This window comes from Molothrus aeneus, chromosome Z (genome assembly GCF_037042795.1).
Source record: "Molothrus aeneus isolate 106 chromosome Z, BPBGC_Maene_1.0, whole genome shotgun sequence".
NCBI classification, from domain to species: domain Eukaryota; kingdom Metazoa; phylum Chordata; class Aves; order Passeriformes; family Icteridae; genus Molothrus; species Molothrus aeneus.
In genome coordinates this window covers 70,328,340-70,348,567 of record NC_089680.1, presented here as the reverse complement: position 1 = coordinate 70,348,567, position 20,228 = coordinate 70,328,340, and the positions used below count along the sequence as shown (strand labels likewise).

Here is a 20,228-nt window from a genome sequence, read left to right as displayed (position 1 = left end):
CAAACACAGAGGAAATCTTCCAACTGATGAGGTTAAAACTCTGTGAGGGATCTCTGGTGAAGATTTCAATTTATCAGATGGGGAAAAACCCTATGTGACATTCAAGTAAGGCCAAGAGGAACTTAAGAAAAGCTGTTGCCACAAAGGCATGCAGCTGGAGAGTACTTTTCTTTAAAATGAAAAGAAAAATTATTTGATATGTTTTATTAGTTTGATGATAGCTCACAATATTTGTTTTGATGGGATTTGCAGCTTATTATATCATCAGAATAACATTGTCTATTAATCCTACTTCAGTAATACTCCACAAAACAAATGAAGCAATTAGCTTTGTATCTTTACCTTGATGTATATTAAAGTCAATATCTAATTTAGTGTTTTTCATTAAAGTCATGTTATTTCTACATGAAGAGAAAATGGATTGATACCATCAAACGTGCTAAGATTTTTTTTTTATTTCATTTTACTTAATTTTACTTGTGAAAAATGTGGTTGTTTTGCACATTTCACTCCATTGGAGTACACATTTTTTTTCTTTATTTTCTCCTTATATTTTTTGTATTTGTCACTTAAGATCGACTTACTAAGAAAAAGTGGACTTTGATTTTTGATCATCTGTTTTAGCATACTTTTGAGTTCAGGGAATCCAACTGTGTGATGAAGATGGCCTGATGTTGATTTCTTGTTTAATGACATCCCCTGTAATTTTTGCTTCCCACCAAAGCATCAGCAGATTTTATATTTGGCAAAAACAAATGCTTATGTTGTTTTTTAGAGGCAGTTGGCTATCACTAAACTGGTTTCCTTGCTTTCCTGGCTTTATCTTCTCTAGACAAACTCATGGTTTCTCTCAAATATGCAGTTTCCACTGCAGTATGGCATGATACAAGATTTTATTTTGAATTTTTCGTTGACTCTACTTGTCAAATGAGAAAACAGATAACATGGTTCTGCCTTGAGCCCCTCTGCAGCTCTGCTGAGGATGCATTTATTTGATTCATATCTCTATGAAGTCTCAGAGGTTTTAGTAAGAACATCTAAAATTTAAAACCTGCTGCACTTTAAGTTAACTTTCAATATTTTTTCAAAAACAGCATGGGATTTCAATTGAATAACAGGATGATGTATTTTGGACTACACTTATTATGTTGGCTGATACCCCTGGAACTGAACAAAGAAGAGCTCAAAAGAGCAGCAAAGTGAACAGATCTATTACTTTGAGTGCACAATTAATCTTGCTGACATTATTTTATATGAACATGGCTAAAAATGCCTGGAAACCACACCATTGAATTCCTCTGCTCATTAATATTGATCAAATGTTGTTGTTCTCTTTGTGTTGGAAGCCACTTAAAGATTACCTGCAAAAGTATTACAACACTATTGATTTAAAAAACCCAATCAATCCCTGAAGTCCACTGTTTTTGAAAATGAGTTGACAGATTTGGTTTGTTATTTTGTTCGTTTGTTTGGGGGGTTTTGTTGGGTTTTTTTGTTAGTTTTTCAGGTTTTTTAGTTTGTGTTTTTGGTTTTGGGTTTGTTTTTTGTTTTTTTTGGTAAAAAATGATATTTGCGGACTTGCTGCTATAGATCTGAGTAACAGACCATATTAATCAGGCTGTCACAGAATTAATTATCCAGAATTTAACACCATGTTGTTTAAAAGACTAGATATCCCTATGGAAATTGGCTAGGACCTCTCCTCATGTGCCATCTGCGCCCAGATCTTACACATTGCATTTTTGGTGCTTCAGTGGACTGATGGCAGGATTAGGCCCCAGTTCCTTGAAGACTCTTAAATCTGCAGAAATTGAATCATTGGGATCCTGTGGACTCAGTTAAAATTAATTAATTAACTAATTAATTAATTTTGAGGAATCATATTAGGGTGTTCAAGCAATGTAAATAAGCTCAAGATGTATGAACTTAAATTTTGGTCCTTTGAAGAATTAGGAGAAGCAATGGTAGGGTGGCACAGGCTTTTTAATTTTCAATCATTCATTCATTCATTTAGAACAGAGAGTTAGTCTGACCCATGTCTTTATCAATTAATAAATGTTGCCTAGTCAAAACTACGTGACTGTAATTTTTTAATTTGAGCACAAATAATGACAATGTTTTGTTGCTCTAAAAATAATTTTTGAACTACCAGTTTCTATGAATAACAACAACAAAAGCAAACAAAAATACCCAAAGCAAAATACAAAACATTTATATTGAAAGTAGTTGTATTATTTGTCCATAACAACCATAATCAGAAAAAAAAATCATATCGTTGGTGTGTGTTTTGTTGTTTTGGTTTTTTTCCCAGAAGAAAGGCTTCATAAAAGAAAAACATTAGTTAGAAATATTATCATGCACCAGTATATTTATCACTATGCACCTCAGATGACCTTTTAAGCCTTTGCAGTTTGGACTGATCTGAGAAAATGCAAAATATAAAGAAAATCGATGAAAGTAGGCTGAACGTGTGCTTAACAAGCCATACAGAAAAAGCAGAAAGCAAAATGAGAAAGTAATTATTAAGAGATTTATTGTTCTTGGAAGATTAGAGATCTTGCTTGCATAGAAACAATTAACATATGATGCTCCCCAAACTGCAGCTCTGCGATAGAGACTTGGAAAAAAACCACACAATTCATATTTATTAGGAGGCTATAGGTGCAAATTATTAGACAGGTTTCTTCCCAAATTATTATTATGAAGAAATAGCATGAAGTAGTAATACTTGAAAGAATAGAAGCAGTAATACTTGAAAGACACAAATCTTCCCAGAATTAAGAATGTAGTGTACCACTACTTTTAGATTGTAATACAGAGTGTGCGTGGCAAAAGGCAAATCAGGCAGCAACCATTCTCCTTATTTTCATCTTCACGATTTTTGCCCTTTTTTTGCTAATAACACCATTTGGAATTATCTGCAGTACATTCATGTCCATTTTTTTTTTTTTGGCTCAATGAGACATATCCCATGTTTAATGATGTACACAAGCAAAACCTCTGCAGGGCTGTGTCTTGGAACAGGCTGATGACAAAAGTTGTAATAGAAATGTGCACCTGCGTGGCTTCTCAAATTGCAATAGCCACATGGGCAGCAATAACTGGGGAATATGTTCTGACATCCTCATCATTCAGTTAATTTTTATGCTTTGCAAATTAATATTTGCTCGGAGAGCGTGGTGTTCCCTGACGTGAGGTCTGGATGAATGGAGCTGCTGTGAAAATCATTCAAACCTTGGCTTGTAATTGAAAACACGAACAGGCAGACATAAAGAAACATTGAATTTACAGATCTTTAAAGTCTAAATCATTCCTTTTGTTCATTTGTTGGCTCGCTAAGGTGACTTGTCAGGTCTCACCAACCCCCTGGAGCACTCCAGGCTGGGGCAGAGGGGCTGGGAAGCTGGGACAGGCCCTGGGGTGCTGTGATGATGAGGCCTCTGGGGTTGAGATGACCCCCAGGGGTCAGAAAACTCTCTTTTTCCCAGCCCCAAGACCGAAGCAGAAGCTGAGATGTATTAGCTCTGCTTTCCAAGGTTGTTTATTTTCTCTTATCTATAGCATTGTTTCTCTGACCCACCCAGGTCTGTCTCACAGGTTGGGTTGTGGCACACTGACTGCCCTCAGGGCAGTGTTAGCTTTTTATACTAAAAAACTACGTGTTCTTTATTACCATAATTCCCCAATACCTGTCACCTATGTTAGACAGTGAGTTTCTACTTTAAACCAATCCAAAAGTGCCACCATCACAGCAGAAGATGGAGGCCAAGAAGAAACAGGAGGAAGGACAGGACAGGCCCAGATTCCTCCATCTTGCCTCCTGAACCCCCATTCTAAAAACCCCAAAATTCTCCATTTTCACCTTGTGATAAGTTCACTAACATTTTACTCAAAGCCTTGTGGCTGGTAACAAAGTTGGCAATTGTTGTTTCCATGGGTTACAATCGAAGGTCCAGGTGTCTCTCACTCCGTGCCCAGGTCTCTGAGGCCCCTGCCAGGCTCTGAGGGCAGCCAGAGCAATGTCCTGGCTTCCAGCACTGTGCCAGCAGCCGGGCACAGCCCAGGGGTGCCCAGGGGTGCCCAGGGGTGCCCAGGGGGCCGAGAGGCCGATGGCCCTGGGCTGTGCCAGCCCTGGGGTGGCGGCAGGAGCGGGGCAGGGCCCGTCCCTGTGCCGGCCCTGCTGAGGCCACACCTCGAGGGCTGGGGCACCTCTGGGCCCTCACGCAGGCAATGGAGGGGCTGCAGCGTGGCCAGGGAAGGGAACGGAGCTGGGAAGGGAATGGAGCCCCAGGAGAGGCTGAGGGAGCTGGGCAGGGGCTCAGCCTGGAGCAAAGGAGGCTCAGGGGCCCTTGTGGCTCTGCACAGCTCCTGCCAGGAGGGCACAGCCGGGGGGGCCGGGCTGTGCTCCAGGGACCAGGGACAGGAGCAGAGGGAACGGCCTCAGGCTGGGCCAGGGCAGGCTCAGGGCGGGCACAGCAGGAATTTCCCCATGGAAAGGGGGCTCAGGAACTGCCTTGGCACTGCCCAGGGGGGTTTGGAGTGCCCAGCCCTGCAGGTGTCCCAGGATGGGCTGGAGGTGCTCTGGGCTGGCGACAAATTGGGCAACAGGAAGAGCTTGGACTTGATGGCTTTGGTGGTCTTTTCCAACGTCTGGGATTCTGGGATTCTGAAATTCCCAACTCTGATTGTCAGTAAATTATGCTCTAGATTTCTTTTCTCTTTTGTTTGCTTTGGGTATTTTTTTCCAAATGCAATTTAAAGTGAGTGAAGGATTATGACATTGCGTTTCAACAAACAGTGGTTATCACCTTTCAGGGTACAAGGCATAGGTTGCAAATAACTTACATTATATTGAAATTGCAAATCAAGACAAGCTTGCTTGTGGGGCTTTCTAAACAATGTTTACTACGTCTTTAAAATGAGATAGGAAAAAAAATCATCAAAATAATGTTTTCTTCTGGTAGGAGTCATGCTGGGGGTAGTTAGTAAGACATTACAATATAAGTAGCTCTTTTCCAGTGCTGTTAAATGAGTAAACTTTAGACCTCAGGTCAAACAATTCCATTTTTCAAAGGTACTTAAAGTTATAGTAATTGCAATTATAGCAGATCTCCATGCTAAAACTTTATGCATCCTAGCATGTGTGGCGTGTTGGGGAAAAAGAAAATTTAGTCAGAAGATCTTTTTCAAACCATCTTGAAGTGGCTACAGAGGCACTGAGTGGAAAAGAATAGTTGGCTTGGTAGCTGCTAACTACTGGCCCAGATACTCTCATTTCAGAAAGTCACCCAGAGCCATAGCAAAGATCTCCTCAGACTGCTAACTTGGCATGTAGTGATCATTCAGGGACATTGTACCTGTCACTCTGTGCATGATAGGCATGTTTGATTAATACCTATTCCCTCAGTGGTGCAAAAACTAGAATGCCTGTTATCTTTAACAGAAGAGCAAGATTTAGCCTCACTGTCTCCTGTCTTCTCTCACATTAAAAACTAATGCCATGATTAATGAGTAGTGACACTCTTCATATTTTTTTTCTTGTTCATAAAAATCCTCGCTGGCAAGTTATCTGAAGTAAGTGAAGGGTGTATTTTACTGAGTTAGTGGAATATAAAGGCCTGCGTAAGGCATTCTATTTCTTTAATGAATCCTTATAAATGACTGAAATTATTATGGTTGTTATTGTGGATGTGTACATACTTCTCTCTCTTTCTTTTTTTTTTTTTCTTTTTTTCCCTCCTCACAGGACCCTGCCTCCCCAATCCATGCCATAATGGTGGGATATGTGAAATTAGTGAAGCATACCGAGGCGACACATTCATAGGCTATGTCTGTAAATGTCCACCGGGATTTAATGGGATTCACTGCCAGCACAGTAAGTTCCACGTGGTAAATTTTATTGTATTTATAGATAGGAGCCTTTTTATTGCCTGCACAGTTAAGGATTAATATCGGATCTGCTTTTCTGGAGTATATCAGACTTTGGCCTTTATATTATGAGCAAGCTAATACCACAGAATGCTGCTGCTGCCTTCAGAAAATGACCTGACTACCAACACACTGGACACAACAGGACATGATTTGCTATACATGTTTTACACCATGGCAAGGACAAGGTAAACGTATTTCGAGGGCTTTAATGCAGAAGTGTATTTGAAACAGAAGGACTATCTTCTTATCTCAGTAGTGTTTGTGGGTTTGTTTTGATTAATGCTAAAAAAAAAAAGGAAAAACCCATGACATTTCTGAATAAATGTCTTCTACATCTTTCTTTACGTATGTCTTTATAAATAATGAAGAAATGTTTTGAATCACAGTATCTAAGTTCAAGAGCAAAACCTCCAGACTTACATCATTTAACCCTGTTTAAAATACAGTTTCTTGATCTCTTTCTAATCCTTATCATTTATTTGGAGAGTATTTCCTATTTTCAGGTCAGATTTGGAACAGCAGGGCAGTAGCCTCATCATATAGTGGTAGGTAGAGAACTTACAATGAACCATATGGGGAAAGAAATTTTGGGTGTGCTGGATCCGGCAGGAGCAGAGTTAAATGTCTTCACAGTAGCTGGTGTGGGCTTGTGTTTTGGATTTGTGCTGGAACCAACACTGAAAATTCAGGGATGTTTTAGTTACTGCTGGGTAGTGCTAACACAGAGTCAGGAGCTTTTCTGCTTCTCACTCCACCCCACCAGCAATCAAAGCCAATTAGTGAGGGATATTCATCTGCTAGTGACTGAGCAGGTCGTGTGCTAACCTATTAATGTAGTCTGTTTTGCCTGTTAATTTAATAGAAACTGGGTTTTTTCACATGCAAATATCATTTGAAACAAGTGCTTGCCTGAGGAGAAGCTCACAAGAGAAATTTTGGGGTTTCCATTTTGTGCATGAGTGGTTCTTAAACCAGGAGCAGCATGGCTCTTTAAATCTTATGCTGTTGATGCATTTGGAAGCCAGCTGTTACAGAAGGTAAAAAAACTCGAGGAATTAGTCAGGAATCCAGCTCCACTCACATGTTAAAATTAGTTCAGTTATTCAGCTCACAGTGACTAAGCACTGAATCCAGCCTACCTGAATTAATTGCTCCATTTAGATATTTGTCTATAATTTGAAGTGTCCAGAACACAATACAACAATACGATCCGGCTCAGCTAACATCTTCATGTTTATTATGTCCCTTAAACACTCTAAGTATCTCCAAAGACTGGAATATGGATGCTCCATTCCATTAACTTTGGCCACACTCTCAGTTAATTGTGTGGGTAACGTGGGGAATTCCACTGACTTAATCCAGTGAAAATACACACCCACCTCCTCCACTGGGAGCATGGAAATGAGTGTTTGCTGTCCAGCCATGTGGATGAGCTCATGTGAAAACACAATCACATGGACACATGTGCTCAGGGGTGCTCCATCATGGGACCTGTCACGTTGATGGCATGAGCTGGAGGTTCCTCTGGCTCTGGTCCAGGGGCTTTTCCAGATGACTTTGTTCCATCTGGATCACCAGAAACTGATGCCTTGTGAAGGCTGACCTAGAACAGAGGCTGGACAGAGCTAAAGAATACATCAGGGATTTATTAAAAAACCTTAATGGATCCACCTTGGGCAGCACAAGAGCCCAGCCAGGGCTGCATCCAAGATGAACCAAAATGGTCCCAAAATGCACAACCAGGCACAGGGTCTCTCACTGTGTTCAGTTCTGCTCCATTTGCATCTTGCAGTTCATTGTCCCATTCCAGCTTTAGCCCCTGCAGTCCCACCCTCCTTGTTTTTCTCTCTCCAGCCCACGTTGTTTGTGCTCTTGGGCTGAGATTTGGATCATTTGTCCTTGGTGCCCAGCTGGAGCAGGAATTGTTTTGTGTCCCTGCTCTGTACACAGAGCTCACCATGCCCTCATGTGAAGCTCAGACCCACCCAATAAAGCAGCACAGAATCCGAAAAATAGAAAAGCTAAAACCTGAGGCATCAGCGTGGCACACAACACTTCTTCCATCAAATATAATGGAGCTGACCTTTGTTAAAGAAGTAAATAATCCCACAAGTTTCATCAAGCAAAACACGTTGCTGAGCACGAGTTTTGGATGGAGTGCCATCTTTTGTCACCTAATTAATGAGTAAGAAACATACAGCTGGTGCATCACAGAGTGATTCATCAGAGTTGTTTGCTGGGTCCACAGCATCCTTTTAAAAATATTGAAGTATATCATGTTAGCTAATGATCCTGATAATCAGCAAAGTGTGTTTGTGTCAACTTCAGGACAAGATAAAGCCTTCCCACAGCTGACCCAGACTCACCACAGCCCCAGAAGGCAGCTGAAGTGATTTAAGAAAAGACTAGTTTATATGAAGATTTATTCTCTGGGGGAGAATGAGATTCAGTCCTTTTCAGATAATCTGATTTAAGATGGGATGATAAATCAGATACCCTATCCAGGTGTTCTCAGAGGGTCTCTGGGGATGGGAGCTGTGAGAGGCAGCCACAGAGCTCTCTGCAGTCAGGGAGAATTGTGGGATTTTCAGTGGTGGACTTAAAATTTAGCATTTATATACAATATCACCTTAGCTCAATTCACGCTGTTCCTTTGATACAAACTCCTCTGCTTCATGAAGTTTAACAATTCAATTCTGAACACTGTAAATCAAGTAAGAAGTCTGTCAAATTTATCATAAAGAGACAAATTAAAATGACCTCGTTGCAAGGCACGTCTCTTCTGCACTGTCAAGAATTCCAAAAGCCACTTTGTGGTTCTCTTGTACAAAGCTTTTTATCTTGGATTTCTTTCATGTCTAATATTCTGTTGCCAAATCAATTAAGCCAGGTGATTGATTTTGCAGTCGAGATACCTTCTCAAAGCTGGTATTTTATCATTCACATCAACAAACACCCTGTCATTATTTCTTGCCCATGTAAATAATTAATATGTAAACTATAAAAGAGATCGTTGGAAATTTTACTGATACAGTCAGTAAATATTCTTGATTTATTGCAAAACTGATATTAATTGGCTGTGGTTGCCTGAAAAGATTCTAGTTACCCAATGGCAAAAAAGAAAAAAAAAAAAAAAAAAAAAAAAAAGAAAGTGTTTCCAATTTCAAAGCTCATAAAGTAACCAAAACCAGGAAAGTCTGCCTCAGGTAGAGGCCTGGACTGGATTTTGTGCTGATGCCACAGCAAATCTATTTTTTAAATATTCTTCCATTATTTAAGGGGCATTTACTTACCTGATTGGAATGAAGATTGAAGTCAAGGGCTCTTCTGAAGCAAGGCTGGGAGAGCTGGGGATGAAGAGAAGGCTCCAGGGAGAGCTCAGAGCCCCTTCCAGGGCCCAAAGGGGCTCCAGGAGAGCTGGAGAATTCCCCATGCCTGGGGGGTTGGAACCAGGTGATCTTTACAGTCCCTTAAAACCCAAGCCAGTTTGTGATTCTATATTAAAAAAGCCTAGAACAACTCAGAATCCATGGAAATACCCCAAATGGACAGCTTTTCCACCCAAAAAAAGGAAAGCAAAACCTAAAAAACCAACCAAAAAAAACCAAAACAAAACAAAAAACCAAACAAACCAATCAAACAAAAAACAAAAAAACCCAAAATCCCCCGCTAAAAAAAATCCAAACCAAATGGCAATAAAAAACCAAAAATACCAAAAAAAGAAAGACAAAAAAACCCCCAAAAAGCCCCAAACCAAACCACAACCCAAAATTTACAAAAAAAATACAAAAGAAAAAAAGGGACAGAAAATCCCTCACAACACAAAAAAATGCAGTTGAAAGATATATACAGTATGCATTATTGTGATTATCATACTGGAAAAAGTAGGAATTTGAGACATTAGACCCAATATGTGTTACTGGCTGCCACTCAAGTAGCTGAAAAGACACAGATCCAACCAGGAAAATTCATGTTTGAAGCAACAAAGGGTTCAGATTTAAGGGTTTGATTTGCACGTGGGTTTGTATTCTGAGGATCATTAACTCCACCAGACATAACTGAAATCCTTGCAGCCCAATAATAAAGGTTATTAATCAAACACACTTAATAATGTAAGCAAGCCCTTCCCAGGGTTTTACCGAGGTTTCTGCTTTCTTCTTCCACATCATGGGTGGCCTGTGATATCCACATGTGCTGCACAAATGTGTTGGAAAATTGCACATGCCCTGTGGCAGATTTCCATTCTACCTTGAGCCATTATCCCAGCTATCCATGGGCCAGAGCCTTTCTGCTGTGGTGCCACAGCTGGAAAGGCTCGTGGCCACACATTTCTGGCCAGTTGACCTGATGCATAATCTCTCCCAGCAAAATTCAGTATACAGTCAAGGAATCTCCTGAGGTGGAAGGGACCCATGATAATTATCTATTGAAAAGCTTGTCCCTGCACAGACACTCCAAAATCCCAGCCTGGGCATCCCTGGAGTGTTGTCCAAACTCTCCTGGAGCTCTGGCAGCCTTGGGGAGCCATTCCCTGGGGAGCCTGGGCAGTGCCCAGCACCCTCTGGGGGAGAACCTTGCCCTGAGCTCCATCCCAAATCCCTGGCCCAGCTCCAGCCCCTTCCTTCAGGTCCTGCCCTGTCAGGACCAGAGACCAGAGATCAGAGACCAGAGATCAGAGATCCGAGACCAGAGACCAGAGATCAGAGACCAGAGATCAGAGATCAGAGACCAGAGATCAGAGATCCGAGACCAGAGACCAGAGATCAGAGATCAGAGATCAGAGATCAGAGACCAGAGACCAGAGATCAGAGATCCGAGACCAGAGACCAGAGATCAGAGACCAGAGATCAGAGATCCGAGACCAGAGACCAGAGACCAGAGATCAGAGATCAGAGATCAGAGACCAGAGACCAGAGATCAGAGATCAGAGACCAGAGACCAGAGATCAGAGACCAGAGATCAGAGATCAGAGATCAGAGACCAGAGACCAGAGATCAGAGACCAGAGACCAGAGACCAGAGACCAGAGATCAGAGATCCGAGACCAGAGACCAGAGACCAGAGATCAGAGATCAGAGATCAGAGACCAGAGACCAGAGACCAGAGATCAGAGATCAGAGATCTGAGACCAGAGACCAGAAATCAGAGACCAGAGACCAGAGACCAGAGATCAGAGACCAGAGATCAGAGATCAGAGATCAGAGATCAGAGACCAGAGACCAGAGACCAGAGACCAGAGACCAGAGATCAGAGATCAGAGATCAGAGATCAGAGACCAGAGACCAGAGATCAGAGACCAGAGACCAGAGACCAGAGACCAGAGATCAGAGATCAGAGATCAGAGATCAGAGACCAGAGACCAGAGATCAGAGACCAGAGACCAGAGACCAGAGACCAGAGACCAGAGATCAGAGATCAGAGATCAGAGACCAGAGACCAGAGATCAGAGACCAGAGATCAGAGACCAGAGACCAGAGATCAGAGATCAGAGACCAGAGACCAGAGATCAGAGATCAGAGACCAGAGACCAGAGACCAGAGATCAGAGATCAGACACCAGAGACCAGAGACCAGAGATCAGAGATCAGAGACCAGAGATCAGAGATCAGAGATCAGAGACCAGAAATCAGAGACCAGAGACCAGAGATCAGAGATCAGAGATCAGAGACCAGAGATCAGAGACCAGAGACCAGAGACCAGAGATCAGAGACCAGAGACCAGAGACCAGAGATCAGAGATCAGAGATCAGAGACCAGAAATCAGAGACCAGAGACCAGAGACCAGAGACCAGAGACCAGAGATCAGAGATCAGAGACCAGAGATCAGAGATCAGAGACCAGAGACCAGAGACCAGAGACCAGAGATCAGAGACCAGAGACCAGAGACCAGAGATCAGAGATCAGAGATCAGAGACCAGAAATCAGAGACCAGAGACCAGAGACCAGAGACCAGAGACCAGAGACCAGAGACCAGAGACCAGAGACCAGAGATCAGAGATCAGAGACCAGAGTCCAGAGTCCAGAGATCAGAGCTGCCCTTCCTCTTCCTCTCATGGGGAGCTGTAGCTGTGATGGGTCTGCCCTCAGCCTTCCTTCTCCAGGTGAGCACACCAAGTGCCCTCAGCCCTCCTCACACGGCCCCTCCACATCATTCACCATCCCCATGGCCTCCTCTGCACATTCTAACAGGTTAATATCTTTTTTTTATGTTGTGATGCCAGAACTGAGCCCAATATTCCAGGTCAGGCCACTCCAGCCCAGAGCAGAGCAGGACAATCCCTCCCTGGCCATGCTGGGCCCGGTGTCCCCAGGACAGGGATGTCCCTGCTGGCTCCAGGACACTGCCACTGGCCTTTGTGTTTGGAGGTTGTTTTCACAAACAGGACAGCACTGCTGGGGTACATTCTTCGAGTTTTTGTTGCAGCATCAGCCTCATTACATGGTTGAGACAATAGGAAGATGGAAAAGCTCATGTACAGCCAGCAACAGCCAAAGATTTCTTTGCCACAGAGCATTTTAAAAACTTTTTAGCCAATAGCACATTGCTAAAGCTTACAGAAAATTGTTCTAGCCAATCAGTGAAAGCACATGTACACCTGCTTCACATAATGCTTGTCTGCTTTCTATCAACAGTACACAATACTCCATTATTAAGCTTAAAACTTTCTACTATCTTGTTAGACATAGAATATCTTGTTTCCTATTTTTCTGCAGTCCTAAGGTCTATCTTAGCCAAGTCTCAAACTCAAGCTATTGTTTAATGTCCTTGCTTGCTGTACCATTGTAACTTTTTCTACTTTCAGATGTTGCAGCTGCAGCTAGTTCTGAGTTTTCTGTTCTGTTTTTAAAAAAAGCCTGCTTTTACAGCTTTCTTGAAATCATCTTACTTTCACTATTTCCCACAACCAGGATGCCCAGACCCTTTCCCTGGCACTGCTTCCCAGCATCTCATTCCCCAGTCTGTCCACGCATCCAAAGTTACCCCATCCCAGGGGCAGAATCACAGTGACTTTTCCAGCTACCAGGAAGAAGTTACTGTGATGAGGATGCAGAATGTGGCACAGATTTTATGTTAAGAGGAATGAGTGCTCTTGTTAAACCACTCCTGGCTGCAGCTGGGTGGAAGGGCACTCCAGAAACCATTCCCCACAGATGGTTTCCATGCAGCTGCCCTGTTTTGAAGACTAAAACCCATTGTTTTCTTGCACAGATGCAGGTTGTTCCAAGCCAGCCATGCCAAGAGCCAAGTGAGCAAATTTAATGTACTAGTGTGCATGCAGTTGCACCACACCAGATTTTCATCCCATGCTCCTCCTAACACACATAAAATATGGTCCCTCCTTTGGAGAAAAATATCTGTTTGGGCTGTTCTAAACTTTACCACATTGTTCCTTTTTATTCTGGGGTGGAGGGAAGGGTTAATATTCATCAAAATTAATTCTATTAATAGCTTTAAAAAATTATACTGCCAACAAAATACTTACTGGTACAGTAATAAACTCCATAGTGCAGTAGCCAGTTTCATGTATACGTATGTCCTTGTGCCTCTAAGCATTGTAGAGCTGAAATTTGGAAACTATTCCTGTGTCTGACCAGTAGCTTGGACAAGAAAGGAAGGAGGAAGCATGTATCATTATTAGTTTGTGAAACTTCCAGAATTTAACTCAAAATGTGAAAGAAGGTGGGTAATTTTAAAGACATCTGAGAGGTATCACCAGTAAAGAATATAAAAACAAACAGCCACTGAAGGCTATTGGAAGAAAAGTCAGTAAAATGTTCCCAGAATTGAAGCTGTGTCAGGGGGCTGAAGGAAATGGCAGAACCAACAGGTGTGGGAGCCCCTGGTGCTTTTGTCCCATTCACAGAAGTCCAGGGAAGCTTGTGTGGGGACTGGAAAAAGGAAATTCTCTAATGAGGTGAAAAATGACAGGTTTGTCAGCTGAAAGTGAAGGAAGTTTTGCTGATGGATCCTCTTACAACAAACGTCTGGTGAGATTGGACAACAGTGACACCAATTTTGGGGCGATTGGAAGAAGGTGTTTGTTTTCCTTGAAGCCCAAATAGATGTTGTGGTTAAAGCAGTAGGTAACTGAGCTGATGCTTGCCCCCTCCTTGAAGATTTTATTTGATTCAGTAAGAGCCAGAGATTGCTTTAAAGTCCCAGGTAGGAAGTATAATAACCCCACCAATTTTGTTTCACTCTTCTTAGAATTTGCTTGTATAGCATTGTTTATTCTTTCTATCCATACACAATTCAAATAGCTTTTTTTATTCTTGTTGAGTTACTGATCTTAACAATTTCCTCATACATAGCATTGAGTTTCAAAGTCTAATTTTGCTGTATACTCAATAAAAAGTCCCTTTTCAATTTCCAACCTGCTGTCTTTCAGCACCTTTTAAATGTTTCATCCTTTGTCTATTACAATACTGGGAGAAAAGCAGATTTTGAATGCCTTGTGTACACCACTTGTTATTTTGCAGACATTTGTTATGTGCCCTCTTACTTCTCCTGTGCAGCCAGTTAAATTTGTTGCCTTTTCTGTGCAGTGTGTTGGTTTTTCTTGCACTTTCAAATTGTCTCTCAGTGGCCTTCTCAAAACCTTCTTTGTTCAGTGGTGTATTTTACAGCAGCAGTGACTTATAGTAAAGAGAAAGCTGTAAGGTTTATTTGTCAGAAGTTCCTTACATTCTGTATTCTTTATGCAGCATTTTGTTGTTAAATTTCCTTCTGATTTTTTTTTCTTTTTTAACCAGAACTGGGTGTGGGGCTGAGGCTTTTCTTAAGTAGGCCGTGGTAATTGCTGAGTTTCTTTCATGAGGTGCCATAGGGGGAGGAAATAGATCTTCCTGATTGCTTTGGGGTTTTATGGCAATGTTAAACAGAGGGGCTGGGCTCCTTCCAACCTAGGCACTGACTGAATTACATAATGAATGGTGCTTTTCAGAAGATGTGTGTTTCTATGGTGTAAAAGTCACTTGTAGGCTGTCAATAGCCATTGTAAACTTTTTTTGTAGGCAGGTAAATCTGTCTTTCTCTAATTAGTGTCTTTCTTAAGGAGTAGTTTGTTTTTTTGTTCTGGTGTTTTTTTATGGTGAAAAGAAATTAATGTTCCAAAAATGCAGGAATTGCTGTTTGATTGCAAAAGAGATTAAATTTGTTCATATTCTGCATTAAAAATATAACATATGGAGATGTTTTATACATACAAGTTTCTCTTTATATTTGAATTAAAAATAAAAAGCACTGAATGAAAGGAGTCCACTCTAAATTTGAGAATAGTTATCCCATTGTAATGTCTACATCATGCATTCCTATTTTTATAACAGAAATATTGTAATAAACAATCTGAGCTTGCACTGAGTCCCAGGGAAGAGCTGATAAACCACAGTAGAGAGGTGTATGGTTAGAGGAGGAACACATGATAACTTTGCCTGGACAAAACATCTCTTTTCCTTTTATTTTTCCCACTTTTTGTGCCCATTTGGTAAGACACAGCAACCCATAAGTCAATTTCAGCCACTGTGATGGTTTAGGGTCAACACAGCCACCTGAAGTTTTAAAAGCAGAACTCTGGTCAGTCTTTGTTGCACCAGCAGCTTTCTCACAGATACACCAGCAAATTCTTGTGAGGAAGATAAAGTAATAAATGAAATCTTGAAATGAAATCTGATTGTTTAACAAGACAGAACTTACCACTTCGAATTTTGTCACACAGAGATGTGGTCTGGGAGCAGTTGTTGGGAAAAAAAAAAAATGTAATTCAGATATTTTTCTTGGTTTTATTGTTTTGCTCCTGTAAGAGCTACTGTGCTCAGCCATCTGTATGTGTAGGTGTGTCAGGGATGCAGAATTAAAATATTGTATTGTGTTTGGAACTCGTGCTGGCACGTGGCTGTGCAGCTCCCTATTACTGTATAAAATATTGGTACTGCTCATTGAACTACCTGAAAATCTTGTGAGCGGCTTTATTGTTTGGAAATTGAACAATTTGCATGGAAATTTTTTCTGAAAAATGAAAGAAGGAAAACACATTCAGTTATCAGGGGCTTGTTTTATACTACAAACCCAGTGAGAAGTTGGAAGAAGTAAAAGAACTTAGAAGGAAGATCCAGGAGTACATTCAGTAGTCTAGCTACTCTTTTGAAATTATAAGCAGTATTTTTTCATGTGGATACACTTCTGAGAACGAGCACTGTACAGAGGGAGAGAAGGATAGTGCATCAGACTCATTGCCTGTGCAAGAAAAATTTCAAAAATCAGTATTTGTGCTTGAAGCTCAGTGTAATGATAAACTGGTGTAATGGCAGAAACCAGTCTGCATCACAAACTAATCCCTTTGTATTCATAAAATATCTCAAGCAAAACCCACGGTGCTGTCACATTTTCATATGAATACCCAGGATATTCATGTAGTTTGCATTTATTCTGCACTTACTCTTAAGTGACATACCATTATTTCTGTAGAACACCTGGCTAAGAGTTTTAGTTTGAGTCAGGAGTGTATTTCTTAAGAAAATCTCTTGATCATCTCTACTCATCATGTTTTGCTTTGTGTGACAGCAGGCTGAGAGCACAAGAACTGGATCCCTGTGAGATTAAAATAATCTGAAAGAAAGTAGCCCAGCAGTCTGAAATTCCTGGGATTTGACATAACTGGGAATTTTCTTAAAACATTCCAGTAGGCAAATGGAAATTCAGTCCACCCAGACATTCTAGAATTTGTACAGAGAAAACGTGCCCGAGACCTGCGTAGGGAAGTGCAGGTGTGTTCTCAGATCTGAAACTGCACGTAAGATTCTGTAAGGCCATGCTTCTTACAAATGCAGGCATACTTTGCTTTTCTCAAAGTACACTGAAAAAATATTAATAAATCCTGTTTATCTTCCTTTTCTTATCATGTGCTAAGTGTCTGATGTAATGAGACACGTGCGGCTTTCTGTCAGCCGTGCTTTGGCTGGAGGTTTGTTTGGTCCTCTGGTGGGATTGTCTGATTCTGCCAAAAAATAATGACGCCCATCTCCACTGAAAATTGATCCCCATCAGACGGGTGTTTGAATCAGCTCACCAGGACTGTCTGGAAGTGCCCAAGCTAACTGTGCTAAGGGATTTTCAGTGGGATCAGGTCGCAGAATGTGGCCAGTGCTAGGTCCTAGGGAGGTGAGGAGATGGGAACATGCAGAGGGACATGAATGGCATTAATTGTGGCTGTCCCTGGATCCCTGGAAGTGTCCAAGGCCAGGCTGGACAGGGCTTGGAGCAACCTGGAATAGTGGAAGGTGGTTGGAATTATGTATCTTTAAGGCCCCTTCCAAACCAAACCATTCTGGGATTCTGGGATTTTCTAAAAAGCCTTTTTTAAAAGAAACCACCAGATCTACATTTGCAATAAATTCAATTCAGGAATTACATTCAGGAATTGCCCTTGTTACAACAAAACATTTACAGTGAATTGATGTTCCCTGGTCCAGATGTGTAGGCACTGCACCATAAAAGAGTATTTAAAATGTTATTTACCTCCAAATAATAGGTATCCTTTGTAATCTTGTCAGATATTATTTTGCCCTCCCCACAAGTCAGTCAGGTGGCATCTGGCTCTGAAAATGTATTTATTGTGTGTGATCCTTTATTGTACCTAGCAGAGCTGTATATGCTTTACCCTCCTGCAGTTTTTGCAGTTTACTTAAAAGCAACATTCTTTTCCATACCAGCAGTTGTCACTGTTAAAGAGAAATTAATCTGCTCCCTTCTCACCCTCTCCAATTTCTTTGTCACTAAATATTTAAGGGAGCTTCAGGATAATTCTGCAGGAGACATACACCAAAATTAGGAAAAGAGTGCAAGGCGAGGAGAGCCTTTACCCTAATGTAAAATTAGGAGTTTAAAAAGCTTATTTCTGACTTCTTTATGTCAATGCTCATAAAAGAGCGAGAACCTCCTCCCATTTCTCAGCAAAAGTAGAGATTTTTACAGGAATTTTAGCACCCACACCATTGGGTTATGGTACAGATTTTATGTACAGACTGGAAGACAGTATTTTTCTTTCTGAACCAGGCAATCATTGCTGATGTGGTGGAGCTGCTGCATCTTTTGTGGGGAGGGAGATGGGGTTTTCCTTGTCACCTTTGCAGAGGAGGCAAGGAAATCACCACAGCCCAAAAGGCAGAATTGGTGATGAGCGTTTCTTTCCTCGGTGACATTCACCAACCTGCAGTTCCGGATTAAATACAAGATCCATTAACAGTAAAACATACATATATTTCTGATCAGCTAAGGGTCTGAATTTCAAAACTATCAGCAAAGAGTTGAAGTTACCTCTATGTAGCACATGTATGTGCACTTATGCAAGTGCCTCAAACAAATATTTCTGATTGTTCAAATGAGATTTATACACATTGGCCACAAATGAGTACACTTCACCCTGTGTATATCAAATAAAGACATGTCAAAAAAAAACCCATAATCATCTGGCTTTGTCATTTTAGAGCATCCATCTTTGTATCTTCCAGGACTTGTTTGTCTAGTGATATTTTTAAAAACCTGTGCCATAGCCATGTTCACGTAAAAACAATGCAACCCTACCCTCACTCTATTCTGAAATGCATGAACAACTGCATTTTGAAGGGATAAAATTTTTCTGGGATGTATGAAGGGAAATAATGCTAATTTACTGATTTGGGGTCAAACTCATTGTGGTAATAATTGGATTTATTGCCACGTGACCACCCACACTCCTCTAGCAAATCATCTAGTTGCTCCAATGCTCCATAATTTAACTTATTCCTGAAGCTGAGATTTTTGGAGCATTGCTTGTAATGAAAAATGATTCACCAGTTGAATCACTTTTTAATAAGATTTTTTTTTCTCTCTTTTCCTGAACTACAGCTTAAATGATTTGTCAAATGCTTGTTATATAAATAGCCAATTATTTTAATAAGGTTCATTGGAAACGCCAGGAATAGTTGCCCTGAAGATGTACTTCCACAGTGTAAAATTAAATGATAAGTTACTTAATGGGACGAAGGTTTTCATGCCAGTATTCATTAAAAGTAATTAAAAATGAAAAATCTGCTTCAATACATATTAAAACTTTTAAAGTACCAACTCCTTTAAAACTAATAAGGAACATCCAGGCTAGGCTATTGCAAAATTCCATTAGATTAAAATTGCCTCAGATGAAATGCCATTAAATAGGCATTTAAACAGGTAAATAGAAGATCAGGAAATACTGACTAGCCCAGTGTTGGAAGTACGACTCCACAGAGAACACTGTAATAACTTTTCAGTGGCTATAAGGAAAAGATAAGTATTTTGCATAATAGAGAGTAGCTACCTATGCAGAGTATAATTTCACTGCATGGCCTATTTTATGAGAGTTCTCAAAATTGAAACAGGGATGAAAAAGTATCTAAAAATACCAAAAAAAAAAAAAAAGAATCTTGTTAACAGCACAAGATATATCACTACTGTGGCAACGATTCTTGTAGAGCCCTGTCTTATTTTAAACCCTTTGAAGTAGATAATTTAAAGTAGAAATGTATTCTGGAATGCACTTAATTGTGTCTTTCCCTTTATTATTTTTTAAATTATTATTTTTTCCAATAGTTTTACATTTAATCCTAGCATTCTGAAACCTGTGATTATAGTTACTATTTTATGGAAATGAAGTCACTTCAAAACTTTAAATTTAACTTTTAATTTTTTTAAGTGAAGGTAGCATAGGGTAAGTGCCACAGTGGAATGCAAAGAACAGTAGGAAAATGCTATAGACAATAAATTGATTTTAAACTGGATTTCTAAATACATGCTTCTATTAATTTCACTGCTACTATAACAGAATAACTGTAACTATAATATTGAACAGGAGTGTAAGTTGCAGGTGGAAAAGATGAAAAGTTAAGTGGTGGAGAAAGAAATTAGTCATCATAAAAAATGCTGGTTTGTCTAAATTAAGGATTTTACTTCACATATGAAATTTAAGAAGGTATTAATTAAAATAAAAATAGTCTTTCCATTTTCTCAGAGCCTGGATTTTTACAAATCAAATCAAAATAAAGAGGATCTAACTATATATTCCAATTTTCCTGAAACAAGTTGGCCTAGATATATTTTAGAACCAACAGGGAAGGGAACAACACTGGATTGTTACCAGGTGGCATGAAATATCTTCTCTTGTTTTATTTTTTAAGAAGTCTAGTTAAAGAAGTATATTTAAAAATGTGTAAACTAGAATTTTTAAAGAAGCCTCAAAAGAGATAAATTTGCTCTGAAAAAAGAATGCGAGAATGGTTGGAGAAGCAGC

General features: G+C 40.4%; 1 protein-coding gene across 1 annotated transcript in view; it reads left to right on the top strand.

Moving 5' to 3' along the window:
* EDIL3 (EGF like repeats and discoidin domains 3) overlaps window positions 1–20,228 on the top strand; it is a 242,611-nt gene that overhangs the window by 112,879 nt on the left and 109,504 nt on the right. The window contains exon 4 of the mRNA XM_066569157.1: window positions 5,747–5,875. Coding sequence (XP_066425254.1) covers window positions 5,747–5,875 — 129 coding nt within the window. The remainder of the gene's footprint in view (window positions 1–5,746; window positions 5,876–20,228) is intronic.